General features: G+C 41.0%; 2 protein-coding genes across 6 annotated transcripts in view; both read left to right on the top strand.

The window, feature by feature from the left end:
- The first annotated feature begins 77 nt into the window (after positions 1–77).
- Positions 78–9,069, top strand: part of poln (polymerase (DNA directed) nu) — a 53,365-nt gene continuing 44,373 nt past the window's right edge. Inside the window, exons 1-5 of one of the 2 annotated variants that reach the window (XM_034901183.1) lie at positions 78–218; positions 5,578–5,785; positions 6,386–6,479; positions 7,070–7,225; positions 7,466–8,640. In XM_034901183.1, the coding sequence (XP_034757074.1) occupies positions 5,656–5,785; positions 6,386–6,479; positions 7,070–7,225; positions 7,466–8,640 (1,555 nt within the window). In that variant the 5' untranslated portion in view covers positions 78–218; positions 5,578–5,655. Of the gene's footprint in view, positions 219–5,577; positions 5,786–6,385; positions 6,480–6,865; positions 7,226–7,465; positions 8,641–9,069 lie in introns of both variants that reach the window. The other variant, XM_034901182.1, reaches the window with a different exon arrangement.
- haus3 (HAUS augmin-like complex, subunit 3) lies at positions 139–5,433 on the top strand. 4 transcript variants are annotated; one of them, XM_034901187.1, is made up of 7 exons: positions 139–222; positions 1,636–2,678; positions 2,810–3,019; positions 3,481–3,713; positions 4,073–4,307; positions 4,390–4,436; positions 4,778–4,868. In XM_034901187.1, the coding sequence occupies exons 2-7, from the start codon at positions 1,659–1,661 to the stop codon at positions 4,782–4,784; spliced, it is 1,752 nt and encodes a 583-aa protein (XP_034757078.1). In that variant the 5' UTR covers positions 139–222; positions 1,636–1,658; the 3' UTR covers positions 4,785–4,868. The 4 variants fall into 4 exon arrangements, with proteins under 4 accessions (XP_034757078.1, XP_034757077.1, XP_034757076.1 ...); XM_034901186.1 differs by lacking the exon at positions 4,390–4,436 and having other exon boundaries at positions 4,778–5,433; XM_034901185.1 differs by lacking the exon at positions 4,390–4,436 and having other exon boundaries at positions 4,073–4,358; positions 4,778–5,433.

Raw genomic sequence — 9,069 nt, 5'->3', positions numbered from 1 at the left:
GTTTAAGTTACTTCCGCAGTGGTTGCACTTTTCCGAACCGGATGCTCTGTCCATCAATATATATACGGTCTATGGTTGGAATGGAAGGTACACACTCCTCCGACGTATGACGTAGAACGTCACGTCCTGCCTGCGTATCGACGTGCCGTCAGTTTGGATGTTTGGCGCGCGGGATAATTGGCTAGGACGGGATGCTAACCAAACGGAGTTCTTGAATTGTAAGTAAGTGAATGGAGTTATAATTGTTTTATACATTTTAATTTGGTCTTTTAGACAATATACGAAATACATTGCTTTCGACATAACTGCTTGTTGAAGTGACATGGTAGTTAGCAGGCTAACTATAACGTAAACTACTTTTGAGCTATTTTGATGGCTAGAGAATGAAACGTTACAGCAAGCTGTTAGTAAATTAGCTAAGCTAGCTAACTTTTTGTGACGGATTCGCATGCTAACTTTAATCATGCGAGGGGGTAGCTTACCTTTACCAGATGACGGAAGCCAATAGTTGCCTCGTTTTTGCCTAAGTACATTTAAGTTATAATTAATATGTCAACATTCAAGGTGTTTGCTAAACACACTATTTAGCTAATGTTAGAAATGTAACGTTACGTTGTAGAGAAGTTTTTCTTAGCAAGCGAAGGCAGTAACTTAACGTTAGCTTGTGAGAAAGAATCAGAGACGCTTGTAAAATAGCTATAGTACGATGTTGCTGTAACGTTTTTGATAACCAATTTAACTTAGCTAGCTAACGTTAGATGTTGAGTCGGAGTTGAAACTTGACAGACGAGAGATATGTTACACTCTATACGGTATATTGATTATACGTCTGTTAACTTATACAGTATAACGTTACATAGCTTAACGTTAACTGATTATTATCCATGGTGATTAAAATTGAAAGTTGTCAATACACAGTAAAACGTGCCAAAAGCTGGATGAGCTTCACCCTACTTATCCAGCATTACTGTGAACTTCAAAGTTCACATTCAAATTGGAAAAGCAATTGTATCATGTGTGATAGCTCGCATTAAGAAAGTACAGAAGAAAGTTGTGTGATGGCTTCACAACCTGTCATAGATATATATCTGTGATATCCTGTAATGGTTTGTATACTACTTCCTCTAGTGTTTTGTGGCATGATCATAGACCGCTATGATATATATTGACGTCAATATCATTTTCAGACTACATTGGTGAAATTCAACAACCCTGGAATAAATCTTACTTTAATGAAGGTTATAATGTTCATATTTTGTTGAATCTGTTTTGGAAAGGTGTTCAGCTCTGGTTAAATTGGAGGCTGTTTCTCTGGTGGTGATGTATTGCATGTGTTAAATTGCAAATACTGACTAAGTGGTGTTTTCTAATACTTCGTCTGCCCTCACTGATGTAAGTGGGGTAGACAATAAATTACAAACACCACAAACTACTGCTTTCAAAGTTATCAAAGTCTCTTTTTTTGAGTGCCTGAATTTTCCTCGATCCTGATACAAATCTGGAGGTTTCCTATCTTAACAGATCATCTTAAATATGCTTTGCGTTATATACTCATACTTTCTTTGTATTGGTCTTCACCTAACCCTCCACAATCCACATTGTGCTGCTGTGTGACTGACTACCACAATAACAAGGGGGGCACAGAGGGCTGAACCACCATGTTAGACGGTAGCCAGTTTGTGGATGCTGTGGGCCGTCTAGGTTATCCTGGTGCATCATCATTGAAGGCTTCCGATTTCGACTGGCTGTTTGACTGTGCCCCGGAGAACCTTCACTTCTTGCGCTTTGTCTGCCGGACCCTTAACCAGAACAATGTTCTCACTAAGGAGGAGGCACATGCTTATCAGGAGCTGCGTAAATCTGGCAAGCCATTTCTGGATGAAGCAGCCTTAGGGGAGCTCCTTAAAACCATTGGACCTTCAGATGGGAGCAGTGCAAACATCTTAGGGCCCTCTTCATCCTCTGGGTTCGCACCTGAGGGGAATGTGGCCATAGAGGACTTGGAGGCAGAGCTCCAGGCACTGCGTAAAGAGAAAGAGCTGAAGCAACATCGGTTTAACAGGTTGCAGGTTGTGGCCACCTCTCGTGCAGATGTTGATCTCCGATTTAGTGAAGAGCGGGAGACCGCTGCATGTAAGCTAAAGGAGGCCAGTGCTTCCATTAGAGCTGAGAATGCTGACACCAACGCTCTATTACAAAACCTAACAGATGAGGTGAGAAAGCTTTCTTCGTACCTCCCAGTTCAGCCAGAGGCCAAGCAAAAAGGAAAAGGAGAACCTGTGGCCTCATCAAACCTTCCTATCTCCAAAAGCCCCACTGACCTCCTTTCTCAACTTCCCTTGGATCCCTACCTGCACCAGGAGGAGCTCAACACTAAAACACTAGCTGCCTTTACTCAGAAGCATTTCTTCCAGGGCATCTCTGACATTGTTGAGACTTCTTTCTCTGAGCGCTTCCAGGTCCTTGACCTTAGTTCTTGTGAAGATGGAGATGATGAAAAGAACAAATATGAAGGGGTAGAGAGGGAGGCGCAAATAGTGGAGCACAGGAGGACAGAGATGGCCAGACTTCAGTGGTCTTACATTGTGGCCCAGCACCAGCTGATGCAGGCCATGGCAGAGGAGAAGAGTGTGAAGGCTGGTGTGGACTGGCTTTCTGAGAAGTCCTCTCATACCAAGGTAAATCAGACAAATTGCATGTTTTGTTGTTTCATACAAACCGTATCACATTTCTCATAGTGTCTTTAGTTATTACTGTTTATGGTTCCCTTCTCAAGCTCTCCTGCGTATTTATCTCTTCACTCTACCAGAGCATATCCATTTCCTCTTCACTGCATGTCCGTGAGGTTGTATCTAGAAAGGAGTTGCAGGCGGTGGAGGCTGAGTTGGAGGCTCTTCTCCGTGGACCAGTACCTGCTGCCCTCAGAGAGTCAGCCAGGTTGCTTAATGTGCCGGTAGTCAGGGGAGACCTGGCTTTACAAGTAGCCAGGCAGGACTATTACACCTCCAGACAGAATCAGGTTAGTTGGTGATGTCACCCAATCGACTCTTAGCCATCAATCAGCTTTTCTTAAGGTACTTAGAATTCAAATGTCTTGCTCTAAAATATTTTACTGAGATACAAGGTGCTTGAAAACTAAATACTGTCATTCCTTTGTCATGTTGTTTACAAGGGACATTTTTAATAATTAGATCTAGCAAACTAAGAATCAGAATCAGGTTTATTTGCCAGGTATGAGGACACATACGAGGATTTTATCTTTGAATCATCGTTACTCGAACTGTGCTTACACATCCAAAACAACCAAACAAAATATACACACTAATATATACACAATATATACATACTATAAACAGAAACAATATAGAGGCACTATAAAAGTCATAGTTGGATCCCTGTGTCAAACATCAGCCTTATGCATTGTAGAAATAAATAAAACTAACATTCATAGTAAAAAGAAATGTAAATGTTCCTTCCTAGGTACGAGACTACCTACTCCGCCAGAAGGCTTCCTTTGAGCTGGTGCTCCTGGGTCAGGAGATGGAGTTGAGGAGGTGGAGGACTTGTCTTAAGCAGCTGGAAGAAGTAAATAGTAGACTGGTTAAAGAAGGTGAAACAGCAAACCTTAGAATTGAGTCCCTGGCACACCCTGACCTGGCCATCAACCCCAGGCCCAACCCTATCATCAGCTGCAAAGATGCAGCTTTCAGCAGGTAAGAAGACTCAAGCTGTATGTGCTGTAGAGCTAAAACCATTAAGAGCATTTTTTGAAATGAGTTTTTCATCAATGTCAACCTTTTTTTTTTTTTAAATCTATACTAGTATGCCTTATTGAATTCTCATGAATTATTCTCCTTGTCTTCACGGATAAGGCCTAAGAAGAAGAAAAAACACAACGACCAGAATGTAACTCAGTTTAATGTTTCCCCTATCGTTGTTTTGGTCACCACCCCCACGGAAAAAATCTTAAGGGAAATTCATGAACTGACTCATTCATTCATTCATTCACTAGACCCTAGTGGCTGTATGCAGACCTAAACCAGGATTATTCACTTACCACCTCTTTCTTCAGGCTGCTCCAGATCCTTGACCATGATTCAGACCATGGTCGATCAGAGCCTTTCCGGACATATGAAGCATTGGACCAAGCTGCTCGTGACCTTGCAGGCAACCTTCAGACGAGCCGAGATGCGCTAGCTTGTGCTGGCCGTGAGCAGTACTACACAGCTGCTCGTCTTTATGGCGACTGTGAGGCACTCCACAGGGCAATGTACACAGAGCTCCAGCAGCTGGTCTTAGGGCCGCAGGTACGTCCAACGGCCATCACTGACCAGGAGCTGCTCTGCCCTAATGCACAGGTGGGTTTGTTTCCTTTTCTTTTCTGCACAGTCATCTTGGTCAACTATGCAGCGTGCATTTCAGAAGCAATCCTTAATGTGAGTCAGTTGAGTTTTAAATGACTAGTTTTCACTATTGGTGAGGGAAGCTGGTAGCACAATGTTTTTTTTCTTTCTTCTTTTGCACGGTTTTCTCATATATCACAATGTCAAGTACTTTAATGAGAAGACACGGGTACAAAAAGCACTACATCACTAATGGCTCTCATGAGGAACTGCTTTGCGGCATGACACAAGCTTTAGTTTCAGGAACAGTGTTGTACTTTTATATTGGAACACTGTTATTTGAGATGTTAACTAATTATTTGCAAGTAAGTTCATTAATAACATAAAAAATAATTTTTAGTTCATTTCTCCTTGCTCTTCCTTTGTCTGTACAGGAGCTGACAGTGAAGCTTGTGGGAGCAGAGTCTCAGCTGCAGAATTTGCAGCGTGTAATGCAAGAAATCATGGGGGAAGTTAAAGCCAAGCGTTCTCAGCTGGAGCGCAATGCCCTTCTCAGGCGAGAGAGGGAGTTGTACATCTACTTCCACTTGGATGCCCGGCTGCTGCAGAAAGTAGTGGAAGATCTGGAGGGCAAAATGGCTGAAAAGAAAGGGCAGCAGTAAATCCTGCCACAATGAATAAGGAATGCCAGCCCAACCTCAGTGTGCAGTTTCTGTGCTAAACCAGGTGTTCTAAAGCTTGAAAATATCTTAGAAGTACACTGTTCTTTCAGTGGACGAGGTTTACTAAGAAAGCCCTGCGTTGGTACAATGTGTACCAGTGTGAACCTACTCCAAATCTGCACCTTCACATGGTTTATGCAAGAGATGAGGATTAATCCTCTGATTCTTTATCTTTGGGACAACACTAACTTGGGAAAACGTTTGGTTGCATACGGAGCAGCGCTGTCTATATGATTGGGATTATTTTGAGTGTGTTTATTGTAAACAATTTTTACATAAACTAATCAAGTTATTTAGTGTCTTGTGATGTTCTAAATGTCCTTGTTTTCTTTTTGTCATCAGATAAATAAAGGAAAATGTTCTGTTTTCTGGATGTTAAGTTGTGAATTTTCTTTTTAAATTTAAGATTATTGATGTCTGTATCTGGAGGGTTACACTTGTTTTCGAGATGCCAGTTTAAATCAGGTCTGTGTGTAACTGATCTTTTCCCCCTTTTGTTTTGTTCTGTTTAGAGCATTGGCAGTTGAAGACTCAGATTTCCCCAGGTAGAGAGAGAGAGAGAGAGTAGCAGGCCTTCTAACAGGGAGGAGATGGCGCAGTCTAACGGCAGGTTGTATTCAGGGCCTCTGTCCCAGGCGGCACAGAAGATCCTGGTTGTTCTGCGGGCCCAGAGTGGACATGCAGCCAGACGCAACCACAACTACTACGATCACAGGCAAAGTCAGTCGGAGCACAAGCATAGAATATCTTAACAGTACATTACGACAAGTGAAGCCTCAAGTAAACTGGTTTCTTGATTGATGTAGATACACTTTCTGTTTCCCAGTTTTACCCTTTGTGATGAGTATTTTGTCCTCAAATTTTGTTTTGCATTGTTGAAACCAGTAGAAAAGGGTATGGTAGCTCAGTAACATTTCAATGATTGTCAAATATTTTAGCAAAAGTATTCTAGCGATTTTTTTAAAAATCTCTAGAATACTTTATCTAAATGTTATTGAGTTATACAGTAAAACAAAAAAAACCTGTGATGGAGCATACCTACTTTTGTAATTCACAATGATATACAGTATTGCTTGACAAAACCAACATTTGCTTTAATTATCAAGCTTGGTTTTAACACCAATAAATCCTGTGTTTTAGAAAATTGGCCACTTGCCTCTGTAGGTGCGTACTGTATGTATATATTGTAAAACAGAGCAGACAGGATCTACTTGACAAGTTGGACTGGTTTCAATATTTTTGCTCCTCAATTAAGCATTGTATAAATTACTTAATATATTTAGTTCCTGGAGAGTATTTGTTTTTGTTGTGTGTGTGTAGTAGAGGAGCGGAATAATGGCAGCCAGTGGGAGCCGTGGGCTCAGAGCAACTGGAGCTTGAGTCATCAAGAGAACAAAGAGGGAGGCACAGACCGGTATGTCGGTTGAAGTAAAAGCTCATCACATAGATGAAAACTTGCACTTATGTTCAGTTAGACTATCCATTTTATTAATGTTATTTCTACTGTATTATTTTATAAATTTTATTAACCTGAGCAGATTAGTGAAGAAGCCTCTTGGCCAACACAATGACACAGTAATTGCCAGCCGTTTAGTTCATAGTATTAGTGTAAACAAAGGATTTTTTTGTTTTGTTTTTAACAATTGTATGAGTTGGATTGTTTTGTAATAGACGATACATGTTTATTACTGCTAAATGAGACCTAATTGTATATAGTGATGCAGTAATATATTTAAATCTTTCATGTGGTTAATGCAACTGTAAAACACAAAAGTAAAAGAAATTCCTTTTATGGTCCAGGCCCCAGGTGCCCTCCTTTTCCACTTCTTACAATGACGCCTCTAACCAATGGCAGATCTCTCAGACCTCAGCCTGCTATCAGTACTCACAGACACCGGACTGCTCCCTGTCATCCCAGGCCTCCTCCTGCTGGGATTCCTCACTTCAAAGGCAGACGTCTCCGACTGAAGCCTATTATCGGTGCTCACAGGTTTATTCCCACAGAAAGTACTCCGAACCCCCTGCTTGCCAGTCCAGTCAGGCTCTGTCATTCACTCAGCATGAGGAGACGGCAGCATCTCTCTCCAATAGAGACAGATACACCCTCTCCCTCCAAATACCAAAGAAACGTTATGAACATCAAGCTACACCATGGAGAAGGTTAGTAGTGAGGAAAACAGGTTTAGTATTTTATTTGTTATCAAAGTGTTCATCTATGTATGCACATGCTTGAGAGTGTTTCAGATATTCCAAAGGTTAAGAGAATATTTTGTCGCTTAGACATTTTCCCTTTTAAGTACATATATAAATAGCATGTATTATTCATCTGTTGCTCGTTTAGTGAGGGAAAAGAATGCATAAATGCATTATTTCAGCATACTCTGTCTTCTACTTTCATAGCTCCACTGAAGAAATCAGGCCACATTTCATCCTCAATCTTTCTCCAGACAAGAAGGATCATGATATGGCTTTGTTCCCCCCAACCAATTACCCTGATACCCACAAAGCTCAGCCTGCTTTGGCTTGTCACCAAGTTTCTTCTGGCCTTAAAATAAGTGAAGAGACAGACAATGACACATCAGGTGCACAGAAAAAAAACAGAAATGCAGAGAGCTGGCATATCCCCAGAAAGAAGCTAGACCAATCTGTAGGTTTGGACAGCCTAGCAAAGTGGAAGCAACCTCTATTCAACCCCACTAAAGAGGTCATCAGTGGAGAAGAAGATGGGGGCATACTATATAACCAATCAGAGGAAGGGGTTCAGCAAATAGTGGATTCCGAAAATAGGGGGGCAGCTAATGAAGAAATCTCAGACCAAGGACATGAAATGCAGGATGCAGCAACTGGTCAAGAGACAAGACATTGGGATGCACCCTTGCCACATGAAAAAGGATCAGCCAGTGAAATGCAAGGATTTCAGTTCTTGGGAACAAATGAGAACCCTAGTTTAGAGAGAAATTTGAACTTGGTATATACAAGTAAAATGGACAAAAGCTTCCATTGTTATTCTGAGGTTACAAAGTCTTGGCAGAAAGAACATAATGACTTTGATTGTATAGTTAATACACATGAAATCAAAATTGAACATTCACCTAGCATTGACGATAAAGAGATTTCCGTGGGATGTCTACCGTGCACTCCAAAAAAGATCTTGACATCTTCAGAAAGGGGAGATCACAAGTGGGTCCACTGCCAAGCTGAAAGCCCTCAGGATGTGAGTCAGACTGTGACTGAAACAGCAGAGAAGGACAAGACAGAAAACCCACCATCATTCCTGGGTGACACCACTGCTGATAACCTGGAGAGAACCAAAGAGGAAGGAATAGAAGTAATGGAGGTTGGTTTGGAAGTGCAGAAAGAGAGCAGTGCAGTTGTTGATTCAAGCATTGAAGTTGAAATTGAGACAGAGCAACACCATTGTTCTGATGTCCAAATAAGAGAAAGCCAGTGTGAGACAGATTATAGAGGGGTCAATGAGTTACCTGGAGGAGACATTGAGCCAGGAGAGAAGGGGGGAGATAGAAATGAGTATGTGATGCCACCTGTGGACAGCGAAAATGCAAGTACATCTACAGGTAGGTGCATGATTGCTGCTGCTGTTTCATCTTAGTTTCTATAAAGTGATTCTTATGAATGTATCTTGAGTATTTATATTTCATTTGTCTGGGTCACTATCATTAGTTTCCAAGTTGTTATAAAATGTAATACTATTGTGCTAGAATAGTTTCATGGGGCTGGGATGGTAGAAATAGTCTACTTTTAGAATATTTCAGAAAATAGTAAAAACAATTAAAAAGTATAATAAATGTTATATTTTTACCACTTTGATGCCTTTGTGACTAATGTGTAGTTCAACTAATTAACACTAGAGTGTGCTATGATACTTTTCTATGTAAGCATTAACTGCAGGAGTAAATGCTCTCCAATACAAACCAAACACACTAAGAACCTACTAAGCCATTGGGGCTCTTTAAACATCCCAAGAAGTATTATTGCTATCTATT

The sequence above is a fragment of the Etheostoma cragini genome, chromosome 19, assembly GCF_013103735.1.
Source record: "Etheostoma cragini isolate CJK2018 chromosome 19, CSU_Ecrag_1.0, whole genome shotgun sequence".
NCBI lineage: Eukaryota > Metazoa > Chordata > Actinopteri > Perciformes > Percidae > Etheostoma > Etheostoma cragini.
The sequence above is the reverse complement of the archived record's forward strand: the minus strand, read 5'-3'. Positions and strand labels throughout refer to the sequence as shown.

Excerpts from the sequence above, each read along its gene's own strand:
- haus3 (XM_034901184.1), top strand. The coding sequence starts at position 1,659 with ATGTTAGACGGTAGCCAGTTTGTGGATGCTGTGGGCCGTCTAGGTTAT. Across the intron at positions 2,679-2,809 it reads AGAAGTCCTCTCATACCAAG|AGCATATCCATTTCCTCTTC; the intron begins GTAAATCAGACA and ends TCACTCTACCAG. Across the intron at positions 3,020-3,480 it reads ACACCTCCAGACAGAATCAG|GTACGAGACTACCTACTCCG; the intron begins GTTAGTTGGTGA and ends GTTCCTTCCTAG.